Below are 16,272 nucleotides of genomic sequence, written 5' to 3' on the forward strand. Positions count from 1 at the left end.
AAGTTGTGAAAATTTAATCTTGATGGAAACGTATGCTAATAAATACAGATTAAATGTACGGAAAAGTAAAACATTCGTCTTTTGTAACATTTATACTCTTATTATAACTTTGTTTTACAAAATTCAGCTTGTGACATAAACAGTTATTTGCTTAAAATACACATGTGGTCCTTGCTATGATAGACTTCCAGTATGTATTTTTCAGGTGCTTCGAAAAATTGCTCTAGACTTCAATAGATGTGCATTTGTTATCTTTTATTAGTGATTAAATTTTCATCTTAATGGAAACTTATGCTAATAAGTCGGTAAATACAGATTTTATGTACAGAATATAATGTACATACAGGTAAAATAATCAATATATGTTTTGTAACATGAAAATCACATTTGTCACATTTTGATTGTTATTATAACGCTGTTGAGCATTCAGCTTATGGCTTAAACAGAGTAATTTGCCTACAATACGTATAAGGTCCTTGTTATAATAGAGTTCCAATATGTATTTTGCAGGTTCAACTGTGGAAAAGGAAATTAAATGATGTTACACTGGAATGCCAATATTGAATGCCGGTATCGTGATATCTTTGCTTAAATTCACGTATAACTATTTCTATACTTCCCATTCATGTGTTGTATCACAGATGCTAAAGTAAAGCTGGCAGTCTCAGGCAACTGGGTACGTGAACGTGGAACACAAAGTGTCAATATCTCATGCAGATAAGTTGTCTTCGTGGTTGTTAAAGAACCAACGAAATCATCATGTCAAGAACCACCATACGATAGATATTGGGGCGTGTCCATGCATGTCAAAGTGCCATTATACAATACATATAGGGGCGTGTCCATGCATGTCAAACAACCACCGTACTACACATATAGGGGCGTGTCCAAGCATGTCAAAGTGCCATGACACGATACATACAGGGGCGTGTCCACGCATGTCAAAGTGCCATAATACGAAACAGAAAGGGGCGTGTCCATGCATGTCAAAGTGCCATCAGCCAATACATATAGGGGCGTGTCCATCAATGTCAAAGTGCCATCATACGATACATATATGGGCGTGTCCATCAGTGTCAAAGTGCCATCATACGATACATATATGGGTGTGTCCATGCATGTCTATAGCTGAGCATCCAGACTGTTTGGGTAGAGGATCATGTCTCCAACAGGATCACATCTTCCACACCAGCCTCCACACACCAGATCAATGACGGCGCCATCGTGTGTCCGGGTAATACTGTGCACTTTGGGCTTTGTTCCAAAGGCAGTCCACTGTAGCTGCATGTGAGAAGATCTGCTAAAATGCGTTTGTCATAACAAGTCCTGATTTTGCTCTGATCAAGGAAGCAAGGTGATGATATGGACATAATCATGTGATATTAATAGACTATTCATGGTTTTCAATTTGACTTACAACAGGATAACAACAGGATTAACTACAGTTTCTGCATATCTTCATAAATTGAGGTCTTTTAAATGTTCTTGAACTATAAGTTCTGTTTACGCACATAAAATCATTTTATCCTGCTTGTGTTTGATATTTCAAAGACTTGGCAAACATTTAGATATATTTTCTTCCCCTATTCCCCTAATTCAAATATTAAAACAAAAGAATATATTTGAAAAAAAATCCCTCATATTTACTATAACCCATTTTATTATATTTTAGTATTGCTGATACTACCAGAAATGTATCACTTACGTCAGTGGCGAACTTCATCCCTGTACCCAGGGTGTTGATGTGAAAGGTTCCGATTCGCTTGCATGTTCCTGTGTATGAGTAACAGTCTTCTGCTCTGCCATATGTATGTGGCTTCGTCTTGGTCCCGCTGGTGAAGGTGGTGTCCGTTCTCACAACAGTCATTGTCTAAAGCATACAACTGTATTATTTTAAAGATCACATACACTCTAGGGGGTGAAAATACACAAATCTCTCATTGGGATCATCATAAATGAAACCCCGTCATTAAAATTATTCATTTCGATCGTTAATTACCTTAAATCGACCTTATTTGTCATCATTCACTTGATGCTCAGTTAATGAATTTATAACAGGTATAATTAGTTGTAACGCCTCTTACATTACCCCACAAAGGTCCCCATTTGGCATTTCTTGTGTCCAGATCGATCAAAGGATTAACCGATAACACGCTGATTGATTAAATACTTTTATGCGGATTTAAATGCGAATTTGTCAAAAGGTAGTGTTTATATATGTACATTTACTAATCTATGCTGAATACACTCTGCCGTCCTCTTTTTCAGGATTTGTACAACAAGAAGTCGTCTCTAGTTCCGCCTCTAAGACACAGAATTAAACCATTTATTTCTTCTGTCGGCATTGAGCTGGAGGTATATCTCCTTCCCCCCGTCTTCTCCTCTTTTGCGACGATGCCGTATTTGTCACAAAGATATACACATACCTGTTAAAAGGTGAGGATCCTCCGTTTCGTATCCCTTGTGATGAGAGAGTCACGGTCAAGCATATCCTGCTTGACTGTGTTGAATTCTCCACGACAAGGGATAAATATTTCAATGCCAAAACTGTTAAAGATCTCTTTTACCACTGTTGGTTCTCATTTAATTATTGTCTTTTAAAAGAAATTGATTTCATGATTGCATTTTGATTAATATGTGCTGTAGACAGATGTATTTTAATGATTGGTAGTATAAATTGGCAACTGGTATTGTTAGTGGTTGTATCCTGTAAGAGGGTTAAAGTATCGTAAAATCATTGTCCTCCTGAGAGGGTACGTAAGTCCCAAAACTTTCATAGTGTATTTTTTGCTTACCCCATTTTAAACAAAGTATACTTGTTCTACTAAAATTCGGCTAAACCATCGTACAATGGGCAGCTAATGTCCATGCAGGTAGCAAACGTACTGTAAGTCCGCATGGACCCCATGGACCCTGGTATGGTTATCTACCTTCAGTTGTCGGCGGTCTATAGCCCGTTTTTATATTGTATCGTCCTCTACAGTTAAATTGCTTTAGATTTAATTACTAGTTTTAAATATCTATCTGTGAAAATCTACTTGTTTTTCTGTCCTTCGTTGACATATTTTTTACTATTCTCTATTATGTATGATATTAATGATTCGCTTCACGATATGGCTGCAATATTGCCGATGTGATCTTAAATATTAACTCACTCACTCTTGAGATCTCTCGCTGACAATCTCATTTTGTTGGTAACTGGATTGTCTGGTCCAGACTCGATTATTTACAGACCGCCACCATATAGCTGGAATATTGCTAAACTAAACCCACTGACTCTCGCTGACAAGAGTAAAACTTTAAAGTTCCATTGTGACCTTGAAATGAAGGTCAAGGTCACCAAATCTAAGAGTATCCTTTCTTTTACAGTAATGAACCTAGGTACCAATATTAGAAATATCAACAGTTTTTAAAATATTTCAGTTCGTACGTGCGGACCTACGGACAGACGGAGTCTAATATACTATAATTAAGAATATGTATAACGGAGCGTACTAAAAACTGTGAAACGATGCCGCTTACACAAGGAGGACAGTACAAAATAATGCAGTCCTACATATTGCGATTTTTGTGAAACGAGTATAAGGTTGAAGACCCTTGACACACAATCAGAGCATACTGTAGATTTTTGATGTGCCTTCTGGCTTTCGCTCCAGGTGGACTTGATTATTGGACATAGGTTGTGACAGAGTCATCGCTAAGTACCAAACCCATATAAACTTTACAGGAAGTTGGTGCCATGTTGGTGCAGTTATGGCGCCGTATTCCCGATGGTGTGGTTCGGTGCATCAGTCATTCCATGAGGAGGCGATGCATCGCAGTTATGAACACACGTGGTGGGATACATGTTATTGACATCCTGCTTTGGGAACAGTATGTAAGTTGTGTGTTATCAGTTTCACTCTTAGACGTTTGGGTGCCAGCTCTGGTCGGAATGGTCAGACCATGGACCTGATATCTAGGGACCTTTGTCATAGTGGTGCTTACGAATGATTAACACCTTAGTCAATGCACCGTTTGGTCTTATGTTCTAACGGTCAAACGGGTGTGACGTTTTCACTTTGACTGAGTTTAATTGTAGATAGAGTGTGACCGTGAAAACTGTTTTACTGTGTGTCACTTGTCTTTCATAACACCAGTTCCATTTATCATGGACAATGTAGATGTAAAACAAATCTGTTCTCCCATCACTTTTCTTGACATACTCACAACGCAAGAATCAGAAATAAAGTATTCACTGCAGGGCTCCAGATAACTTTAGGGGTGGGATGTACTTACACCTCCTATTAGAGGGCTTCAGATAATGTTTGTGTGCGTGCGTGCGTGCGTGCGTGTGTGTGTACTTACTCCTCATTGTCACTTACTAAGGGCATCTGCATATTTCTGATTTTCTGATAAACTGTTGCTCCACCCATGCCATCTTTCTCATGTTGCAAATCATTTCAGCAGTTAGTGGTCTACCTTTTCAGGTTAGTTTCCAAAGTTCTCACATGGCAATGTGACTCACATTTGGTGCAGTTGGTGACATCTACAAGAAGTAAACCTTCACAATCACATCACAGAAATCTAAGTCGAAATGTGCACCTACCGATGGTATAATTCTGATCTTCTGATACACTGTTACTCCATCCAAGCCAACACCATCACCTACTAGATGTGACTGTTCTTTTCTACAGTTATTGTTCGACCTCTTAGGAAAGTTTCCAATGTTTTCATTTGGCAGTGTGACATACTCCAGCTGGTGTGTGTCATTCATCAGGCAGAACACCTTCACTGGTATTCCCCTGAACTGAGGAGCTGAAGGCATGATGGTATACTCTCCACTGTGAGCAGTTGGGTTGGCGGTCCTCAAGTCAGCACATGTCGTAGGATCTGTTAATATAGTAAGGACAAGAAAATCATTTTAAAAGGCAACGTTGGAGACACCTGAATGTGAACTTTAATGAGAAGCACGTGAGATGATTAGGCCCCGATACGATTAACATACCTCTGTCTTTAAGAGATGTGCTTCTTTCAGAGGTCGGTAATAGCATCACAAACACGATACTCCATTCCTATGACATTTCGTATTATCTCTGTCATATCTAACCACGGCTGGAAATGATGCATTAGTGAATCGAGGAGGAAACATGGTCCTATGGTAACGGGTCATCAAACGATGCTACATTCCCTGGCCAGTTGTATCCTACCCCTTCAAGGATTGTGAATGGTTCCTTTGGTAGACAGACAGAAGTTCTATTCGTACTATCGGCCAAAAGGCCTACAATACGGTTACCAACATTGGCAGCTCGTGAAACAGTGTTAGCAGTAGCTGACTTAAGTTGTCCATGTTGTTAACAGTAGGTGAGTTATGTTTTCAGATTGTTAACAGTAGCTGAGTTATGTTGTCCATGTTGTTAACATTAGCTGTTATGCTGTCCAGGTTGTTAACAATAGGTGCGTTATGTTGTCCAGGTTGTTGACAGTAGCTCAGTTATGTTGTCCAGATTGTTAACAGTAGCTGAGTTATCTTGTCCAGGTTATTACTAGCTGAGTTATGTTGTCCAGGTTATCACTAGCTGAGTTATGTTTTCCAGGTTGTTAACAGTAGCTGTGTTATGTTATCCAGATTGTTAACAATAGCTGAGTTTTTACGTCCAGTTATATGACTGCAGTCTATAAAATATCGAATCTGAACCAGACAATCCAGTGATCAACAGCATGAGCATCGATCTGCACATTGGGGAAACGATGACAAGTGTGTCAACCAGCTCAGTGAGCCTGACCACGAGCCTGATCCTGTTAGTCACCTTAAACCACAAGCTTGGGTTACTGAAGACCAATATTCTAACCCGGACTTTTACGAGTAGTACTCTGAACACGTCTTTTGATACAGTTGTGTTTTGTGTAAAATTCCTCCGTTGTTTTTTTGGTTTCACACTGATATTTTGCATACATATTTTAACGTATTATTTCAATTTAGGGAATACACAGGATAAGACTTGCCATTTGCGTTACCGAAAACACAACAAAGAAAGAGTCTCATAAATTCTCGTTTTCAGTGATTGTGAATTCAGAGTTAATTGTCAGTTCAGTAACGCGTTACCCCTTTTAATATTTCATGCCATTCTCCTATTCAACTGACCTAACAACAAAGAAACAACACAATATGAATCAGCATACTGCAAAAAGGAGATGGTGATCACCAAGGAACGGACTGTGGACATGTACTCAATGAATCATCCTCGTGCATAAATGGTAAACATTCCTTCTGTTATGATCTTAAACGTTAATTCGATGAATACTCATGCTTGCAGTTCCAAGAATATAGGAACCTAATGCACGGACTTTGCAATATTTTCACGTTAAAGAATCTATCGAATACGGTACCTTGTTTGTAGGTGTCAAACAAACCAATTCCTGGGTTAATGACGCCACCAGATACTGGATCTGTGTGTCGTGTGATGCACAAGCGGCTCGTGTCTGAATACTGGAACTCTTGACATGACGTGTAGGAGCACAGGGCGGCACAGATTGTTCGTGTAAACACTTGCTGGATCTGAAGATGTTGAGGGTTTCCTAAATCGGCGGGAGCTCCACTCTGCCACTTTTTATAATGGGTCTCCTCCAAACCGGATGTTATTGAAATACAGATAACCAAGAAAAAGCATCTCTGGAAGGTTATAACTGCCTCCATCTTGAAAGACGTTCCAGTTAAGATCTTGACAAACTGAAAGGTGGGGTAAAACAGATCTTATCGCCACAGAACGAATCACTATATGTGAAGAATGCAAATACGATTCACACTGAAACGGCACGATCACATGACATAAGATTTAGTGAAGTCATCACTGGTGTCGGGTTCAATTAGATTATGCCACGTCACTCGCTTTGTTATAGAATTGATTTCTTGTGGACTGGCATTACATTGTTGTCTGCATTTTTCATGATTTTTCTCATGACAGTTAAGTAATGACAAAGCACACACAATGTCATACCGTCAAATTAACCCACGGGGTAAACCCAAGCGACACATAGATCCCAATCCTGTCTAAATGTCACATACACTGACAATAATCAGTATGTATTATTAACTCTCCGAAAAGGTTGTGTGAGATACGCTCATCACATGCCCCCTTCCTCGTAAATAATTGTGATCTGTGGCACTATTTTAATGATAGTTTCTTAAACAACATTTTTATCATTAAGTCATAATTCATATATCATAATTCTCAATTGTAGAACAATTATAATGCCTTATGTCAAATCAGAAAAAGGTTGAACGTTTCCTGACAGACTATACAGTGTCGTCAGGTTCCCCATTGTTCTTGGTGCCCTTGGTTTGGTAACTCCTAAACACAGGCAGCCAAAGGGAGCACAACCCTCCTGATATTCGGCTAGTGCAGAAGACTGCAGAGTTGGGGAGTCTGTACATATTGTGTGGAAGGTTTTTGGTGGGTTTGACTAGGCAGTGTTTCCTGGGAGAAGTCCCATTTGCTGTCTTGTCAGTATGAAGAACGGGCAAGGGCCCTGAGCTGATGATGAACTATACCAGCCTGACTGTGCCAGAATCACCAGAACCATCTCTGTTGCATTTCATTCTTAATTTGTAAAACAAATGAACATGTCTGAACTGGTATGAACATCTCTGGAGCAACATATTGGTATGCATACATCTGGAGGAACATATATTGGTATGTATATGTCTGAAGGAACTTATTGGTATGCACATGTCTGGAGCAACATATTGGTATGAACATGTCTGTAGGAGTACATTGGTGTGAATATGTCTGGAGGAATATATTGGTATGAACATGTCTAGAGGAATACATTGGTATGTACACGTCTGTAGGATCACATTTGGACCAAATACTCCTGTGATCGCCATCATAAGTATCAACCTAAGCAACTGAGATACAATATAAGTTGTTCACTGGTCGCGAGGGGGCTCATGTACCCTCGAGGTGTGTTTATGTTAAACAAACCTCGAGGGTACATGAGCCCATGGACCCCGAGGGACCAGTGAACAACGTATTTATCTGAATTTTAATTTTGAACTGTTTGAAGCACTTCTGTTGAATGCAAAACACCGGTAATTTCCGTGCTTGATGCGTTATTCAATGTCATTCGAGACAAAGAAGTACTACCATGAAGCACAAGAAGAGTTCGGAATTTCCCGCGGTGTACATTGAAAGTAATACATCGCCTGTAAGCGGGGTACATTGAAAATTGTAGAATAGCGCTTAGCCAATCGGAAAGCGACATTCATGTGTGAGGTAAGATAATTACATCTGTCAACCAGCGTGCCTGACCACCCGATCCCCATAGATGCCTCTTTGGACAGGTTGCTGAAGGTCAGTGCTATCCCGAATCTTCCATGGCGTCTTGTTGATAATGTGATGGGCAATGATCAAAGGAGTTCTTGTAGACGGAATATCCTGGCATCCAAATCTAACAACCATGTTTGGAAATATCTGACCCCTGGTTGACCGGTCAAAGGTATATGATGTTTACACATCAAGAGGCCACACGATAACAGAGGAGAAATGATGACTTGTGCTTGACTCCTGGTTGACCGGTCAAGGGACATGAAGCACATACCAACCCAGGGCTCCGACTCTGAAAGAGTGGAGGCCGAGGGGGAAGGCAGAGGCAGACGGAGACATCCCCCCGAGTGGAACAGAGAGAGTCTCCTCAGCAGTCCAGTACACACCCCAGGCAGCTTGGACTCCGACCTGGTCCTAACGCCACTCTGATGCGACAGATGTCCTGCTTGGAATATAATATCCATCTCCTTGTACTTCTGGTGTTGTCTTACTTTGTTACATAAATCTAACAACCATGCTTTGAAATATTTATTTACAGTTGTCTTGAATAGACACGTGTACATAAAGACATGTAGAAGTTGTTACAAGGGCAAGTGTTCTGCTATGCTGAATTAAGCTGTTGCTGTACAGGCCATTAACTGGCTGCATATGCTTATGTACAGTAGTAACAAACTCTACACTCCAAGCATGATGCGAGTAACATTGCTCAGTGCACAGAGACAGAGCAGTAAATTGAACTCGGCTTTCAGCAAGGTCCAAGGTACATCATCGTGTTTGTCCTTCAACCCGCTCAGCAATATTTCAGCTATATAATCTGCTTATCTGAAAGAAAATAATTATGATCTTCTCAATAATATCTTTAAAAACATAATCATTCATGAAGTAAGATTTCTTTTAGTGGCATTTAGATGTTGTTTCATATGACCAAGATCTTTTTATGGAAAAATCAGTTCACCTGATGAAGGGGTCTGAAATGACCTCGAAGTGTTGTGTGTCAAAGAATTATAAGAAGATTTATACATGAAAGATCTTGGTCATAACATAGTTGAGTCTGCTCCAGACATCATGAGCACTTGGGATGCTATGACATATATATGCCAAGCCACATAATCGGATATGGGCTACTGAATGACAATACTAACTTGGATCTTCATAGGGACAATAGCGACAATATGTTTGATACAGCACTTCTGATATTCCTTGAAGCCGTAAATAACATAAAAGGTAAAAAAAAAAGAGAGTCTTGATGGGTTGAAAAGATATATCACAGATCTGGCAGAAGCTTTATGATTGGATGATCTGTTTTTTTCCACTGGGGGGTAATACTTTCTCCAAAGTTACTGATACAGCACAACTGATCTTCATGGAAATATTACAAAACAAAACTTCACAAAAGAGGAGAATCCTGATTGGTTAAAAAGATCTATCACAGATCTTGTTGAAGCCTTCTGATTGACTGATCTGGTAGTTCCATTGTGGTTAAACATTCTGCAAAGTAATTCATACAACACAACTGATCTTCATGGAAACATTAGACAACATGAAGATTCATAAAAGAGGGGAGTCTTGATTGGTTGAAAAGTTCTATCACAGATCTGAAAGAAACCTTCAGATTGACTGATTTGGTACTTCCATTGGGTTAATCACATATTTGGCAAAAAGCAGTAGTCTGCATGAACCACAATAAACAGGATTTACCAAATCTTGAGAGTTAAAACAAATACAAAATACTTACAGCCATGATTAAGTTTATCAAACACATAGGCATCACTTTGGATCTGTCCCATAAATATTAACCTGCACAAATACCTGAAACTATTTACAATAAACTTAACTCATTGCACAAAACATTACGATCATAATATACAGATAACTAAGGAAATTAGAAATTTAGTTCACAAAGCATCGGTCATTGTTTTGAAAACAAATGAAAATAAACACAAATTTTCTTAGACCAGTGGATACATCATCCTCAAATTGTACTTGCTTCCTCAAAGGAACATATCTAACATAATAAAACTTTGAGGGATGAGTCAGTGTCATGCCATTTTTAGCATTAGTCTTGCAGTATCACCAGAAATGGGATTCACACATTGTTCCATGTGGGGAACTGAATCCGAGTCTTCTGCATGACAAGTGAATGCTACAACCGCTAGGTTCCTTGTTTTCAGAAACAATTTCTTCATAAATGTAGACCCTACAGTCTAAGTAAACTTATCCTCAGTACTTTTCGTTACACTCCACTACTGAGTCTAACAAAACCTTATGGGAGGTCGCGTCAGGTAACCTTTGAGATTGATCAATCAGAACACAGATTACCAAATCGCAAAAGTGGACATTTGCACATACCTTTGGAACTTTTTATCTCGAAAAGGTTCGTACCCGAACGATTTCGAATGCTATTTAGCGTACGCTCACTTCCGGGTGATGCACACGGCGTACATACAACCATGACAATGGTGAGTAAACAGTTGCTGAAAATGGTGTTTTGGCAACATTCAAGGATGTCATCTTGCGGAAATATTAGCTAATGATAACCATGTCAACAGAAACCCCAAAGCGTATATACTGCATGTCAAATAATTGAGTTATCTGCGAATTTTTGTTTGTGGAGATATCTCTGTCAGTGATCTGAATATTTTGAAAGTCCCTCCGATCCCTAAATAGTAGCTGTTGTCTGATTGGTTAAATCTATTTAAGCATCTCGCATTTGACTGGACGGTCATTGGTCGCTCAAAGGTTACCTGACGCGACCTTCTACTAGGGTTTGTTAGACTCAGTGGTGGAGTGTAACGAAATACACTGAGACTAAGTTTACTTAGACTGGTAGAGCCCCAAAAATCGAACTGACCTGTTTTTATGAGACTCCAATTTTTCATCATATCATTTAAAATATCTTGACAGAGTCAAAAAACTTTGAGGAAAAAAATTCATCTTGAAATGAAAATCTAGCCTAGGCAGACAATAGAAACACAGACAAACATGAGAAAAGCTTTTGGGGAGGCAGTGATGACAATTTGACGATGATGCAATGCACATCCCTCATATTGGCACAAAATAATAACAAACAAATGCAACTGACATCAGTATGCATGACAAGATGGACACCATAAAATTCTACAAAATCAACCTGGTTACACAACAATAGCTATAAATATACATCTTGAGGAGTTACTTCCCTTTAAGTCACAATGAAGTTGAGTTCTGAAGAGCTTCTTCGTTGTTACAGTCTGTTTGCAGTGAAAATGTACTGATGAATTTCACTTTAATCAAAATTAAATGGAAGAAAGTGAAATTAAGATTGTGAATCCTCATAAGCTTTCCTTGCTAACTGAACATTTGATTATCAGAAACTTAATCAACTTAATATATAAAAGTTGCTTTACAAACGATGTTAGTTTCAAATCCCGATTATTGGTTTGTATTACCAAGTGGTATGCACAATTAATGAAACATCGAAAACAAGTAGGGTTGGCCTAAGTTAATGCTGATATCACACATGCATTGTTTCACTGTTCCAATTACTGTGCTTACCCCCTTGTAATACAAACCAATAATAGCGTTTTGAATCTATCATCATTTGTTAAACATCTTTTAACTTAACATCAGATGAATAAAATTCTGAGAATTAAATGTCAAATGAATTTTTTTTTAAATCATGAGGATTCACATTCACTTTTCATTCACTTTTTTGTTTAAAATGAAATTCACTGTTACTTTTTAACTGCGAACAGACTATAGCTAGTGACATATATATCTTGAAGAGCTTCCAGTGTGTGTGACAGTGGGTTTAATATCAATTTGAACAATATTCGCGTGATATTGCAAGTCGGTGTGATAATTGGAACAACAAAAGCAATGCTGGCCCTTCAGTCTGCTGTCAGTGAAACAGCTATGGCGCCGACAAACCCATAAACTTCATTTGGTTTACTTGGGATTCGAACCCTGTGTCCTAGTGAATCCAAGAGAGGCAACATAGATATAGATAAGTGGCACCAGGACAAGTGAGCTGCACCAGCAAGGGAGGTAACTTATACAAGACTTGTGACTTGAGACAAGGAAAGACCTACTGTGAATCCACCTACAACGAAGGGTGTTAAAGGACTATTCTTGGTTCATGATGCAACAGAAAAAAAGTCTCACCTGGTAAACACAGTTTACACCCAAAATGATTAAATGATCAAATCAGGACCAGACAATCCAGTAATCAACAGCATGGGCACTTATCTGTGCATTTGGGATACGATGACATGTCAACTAAGTCAGAGAGTCTGACCACCTGACCCAATTAGTCACCTCTTGAGGCAATAATTTAACTTTTATTCATTTCATGAAGGTAACTATTGATCAGAAATTGTTTCTATGGTAACACTATCACTTCCTACACATTTTCAAAGAGCTCAAGATCTTCTACAATCTCATGTCTTGGCATAATCATCATAGAGAATATTGTTTCTGATTCCCCTCCTCCAAATACAAAACAACTTTCTTACCCAGAGTAACTGGACTCGAGGTAATAAATCCTCAGTAATGATCTTCACATCAATAATTTTCTTTAAATTACTCAGATTGTAGTATTACTGTATTGTAAAGAGAATTATATTTGTTATCCAATGTGCTTTGAATTTTTCACTATAAATAACAGTTTTTCATTAACAGGCCAGAATCATTTGTTTTGTTCTTTCTATGATATAGAACAAGGCTTTGCATCATTTGTTTGGGTGGGATTCTGATTCTGAACAAATATCTGCACCTTAATGAATGTCCACCCATCCATCTATCCATTCACCCATCTATCTGTATCTATCTACCCATTCATACATCCATCCATTCACCCATCAATCCATTTATCAACCCATCCATTCATATCTCCATAGACCTACAAATCCATCCAGTCATTGAATAACTACAAAGGGCTAGATAAGTCGTTAACATTACATCATCACATGCAGGCCCTTCAACTGACCTTCCCTCAACAAAAATATGTAACTTTTATTTGTTAATTTCTTCTCATTATTGCGAAACACCAGATTACGTTAAAATGTCCCTCAGATGCTGTCAGCTCTACAATGAAGGGCTGAAAATAGGTGCTGTCAACTCTATGGACGTGTAGTACAGTACAAAGGCGGCCGATGTCTGCAAGAAAAGGAAACCAACGACTAAGTTAGTGATTCTGGTACTATACCAAGCAATGAGAACACCTGACATGTACGTCTCTGAATCATACTGGTCTCCAGAATGATGAATAACGGACATGAACAGACAAAACTTAGATAACGTTTGCTATGACTGATTCACATCTCCCACTCCTGTCTTTAGGTTTTATTATTTTAACCATACTAGCTGCTATTATATCTTAAATTAAAGTAAAATTTACTAAAAGCAATTGCCCAACACGACTGTGTGTGTTTGTCAAATACTATCAAACTATCAGAAATGGGCTTGAAAATATTCCAATTCTAACACACTGTTAAGCAGCATCGTTTAGAAAAAAGCACATGTGCATTGAGCTGCTGTTCAAACCTCATTTGGTCTCACTCGGCAATATTCTAACTTTCAGAAACAGGCTTGAAAACAAATACCTAATCCACTGTTGACCGACAATGTTTAGAACAAAGCATACATGCATCGGGTCATTGTTCAAACTCCATTCTGAACTTCCAAATTGGAGGTCACAAGATTCAGAGATCTCACTAACCCCATAACCCTAAATTTGGAAACCCTGCAAATTTGAAAAACTTACTTTGACATCGGAGCGTGACATTTCATACACCTCATGGTCGTCAAACTTGTACCATTTCTTGGTGCAGGGGTTCCGACAGTAGGCCGTGTCTGAAAGGACAATGAATGGGTAAGCTGTGAGTGAGTGAGTGAGTTTAGTTTTACGCCACTCAGCAATATTCCAGCTATGTGGCAGCGGTCTGTAAATAATCGAGTCTGGACCAGACAATCCAGTGATCAACAACATGAGCATCGATCTGCGTAATTAGGGACCGATGACATGTGTCAACCAAATCAGCGAGTCTGACCACCCGATCCCGTTAGTCGCCTCTTATGACATGCATAGTCGCCTTTTATGGCAAGCATGGGTTGTTGAAGGCCTATTCTACTCCGGGACCTTCATGGGTCGGGTAAACTGTGTTTGAAGCAGTCTACAAAAAAGTTTATTATATAACTTCATGGGCAAAGGTTTAGCACAGATAACGATGGTGGTATACATATTGAAATGGGATGCACAAATAAGGATAAAATGCATGAGAAGTCACACACAAAAATGTTCATTGTATCTACAGGCATGTCATGCCTGAAAGTTAGTAGCCCAGAAAATAACTCACTGGTCTGAAATTTTAATGCAGACACCTGCTTCATCATTAAGCTGCTGATAGGATGAACATTTTATCAGGCCATAATCTAGCATGATTTAAAAGTGTGTTATGATTTAACGAGTCAGAGAGAGTGATGAACATTCACAATCATGTGACTGGAAATTCATCGGCCTGTCACACTAGTGGGCCATTGGCTATTTTGCACACTGCCCACAGGGCATCAAGTGGGTGAGCGAGTGAGTAGACTTTACACACTTTTAGCAATATTCCAGCAATATCATGGTGGGAACACCTGAAATGGGCCTCACACATTGTACACATGTGGGGACTGAACCTAAAGTGTTGTTGTTATGAGCTAACGCTTTGACCACTAAGTGACTAAGACAACGGTCTACCACATCACTGATCCATTCCAAAAACAACAGGACTACACCAATCCTGACTTTAGAGGATACATATTGTCTGCAAGTTCCTGAAAATTTGAACAAACCTTTCTATACAGTCTTTAATCACCTGAGGAAGAGGCAAGAAGTGGCCCAAAAACGTTGTGTTGCACAATAAATAAGAAGTTGCCAACCATATATTTGTCTTGTATATTCAGCTTGTAAATGTTTCTCAAGAATCTCTAACCTGTACAGGTTGCTAGCTCTTCAGGAGTCGTCCTTGGTATTAAAGAGAAGTGATTTTTTTCCTAATCAGATTCCGCTCCATGATACCCTTTCATAATCCACCCAGTAACTGTAAGGAGTATTACTTTCCACCCTTGAATCCAACTTCTATACCTGATGCCATGTGAGCTGGACAACATGTGCTCTTGAGTGAGAGTGTATGTGTGTGTGACACCTTGATGCCATGAAGCCTGAACTAGTGAATCAAACTAAGGAAACCAGAACCAGCATTTACTATTTTTCACTTGGGGTAGATAAAAACTCTAACATGTCCATTTCAAAACCCTACAACAGCTGTAACTATATTTTGAATAAAATATTTACAAAGAAAACAACTACATTTTCGTCTTGTTCAACCACTTCCATGAAGCCCAGAATGGACCTGTCAGCCAAGAAAGGTAACTCTAAGCGTTGACTTCATACTTCACTTTCCATTTCATAACTTCTGTCACTGAATGCACTGATAATACCCTTCCACTTTTCAGTGTTATGGGCAAACACAGGTTAATATCAGCAAGTGACTGTGAATATCTGTCACGTAAACCAGTTATTGGCACTGCCCTGAGCCCCATTTCTCAACCCTATTGTAGCACTATGATTGCCGTACCTCCTTTACTGTAACACAGACTTATGACAGTCAGGGTGCTATGACGGCTTTCGGAAACAGGGCCCTGTGTACTAGTACAACAGTGCTTTCTAACAAGAAGACTTTGTTACTTATAAGAAATATTTATCACAAAACTGAGATTTCACCGCTCCCTTTATGTAGAAAGTTCTACATTCAACTTACAGTGGCCGCCTTCCATGGTCCCGTAGTGATTCTGAAACAAGCAAATAACAGGGCTACAGAAGTTCATCTTCCAAAAGTAAAACACCAAAACATTGATAAAAAAAATGATTAAGATTGCCACACCAAAGTATGGAGTCAGTTAAAAGTATCCACAAAGACAGTCTTAAAAGATTACCATCAGC

General features: G+C 39.0%; 2 protein-coding genes across 2 annotated transcripts in view; both read right to left on the minus strand.

Moving 5' to 3' along the window:
• Positions 1-1,122: 1,122 nt before the first annotated feature.
• Positions 1,123-8,770, minus strand: LOC137259411 (uncharacterized). The gene is made up of 5 exons (XM_067797076.1): positions 8,585-8,770; positions 6,370-6,709; positions 4,589-4,872; positions 1,706-1,870; positions 1,123-1,281 (listed from the first exon to the last, which is right to left on the minus strand). The coding sequence occupies exons 1-5, from the start codon at positions 8,768-8,770 to the stop codon at positions 1,123-1,125; spliced, it is 1,134 nt and encodes a 377-aa protein (XP_067653177.1).
• Positions 8,771-8,827: 57 nt separating this feature from the next.
• The window catches only part of LOC137259266 (ubiquitin carboxyl-terminal hydrolase 8-like), a 36,151-nt gene continuing 28,706 nt past the window's right edge, over positions 8,828-16,272 (minus strand). The window contains exons 23-25 of the mRNA XM_067796899.1: positions 16,091-16,121; positions 14,050-14,138; positions 8,828-13,442 (exon numbers count right to left, since the gene is read on the minus strand). Coding sequence (XP_067653000.1) covers positions 13,371-13,442; positions 14,050-14,138; positions 16,091-16,121 — 192 coding nt within the window. The 3' untranslated portion in view covers positions 8,828-13,370. The remainder of the gene's footprint in view (positions 13,443-14,049; positions 14,139-16,090; positions 16,122-16,272) is intronic.

This window comes from Haliotis asinina, chromosome 13 (genome assembly GCF_037392515.1).
Source record: "Haliotis asinina isolate JCU_RB_2024 chromosome 13, JCU_Hal_asi_v2, whole genome shotgun sequence".
NCBI lineage: Eukaryota > Metazoa > Mollusca > Gastropoda > Lepetellida > Haliotidae > Haliotis > Haliotis asinina.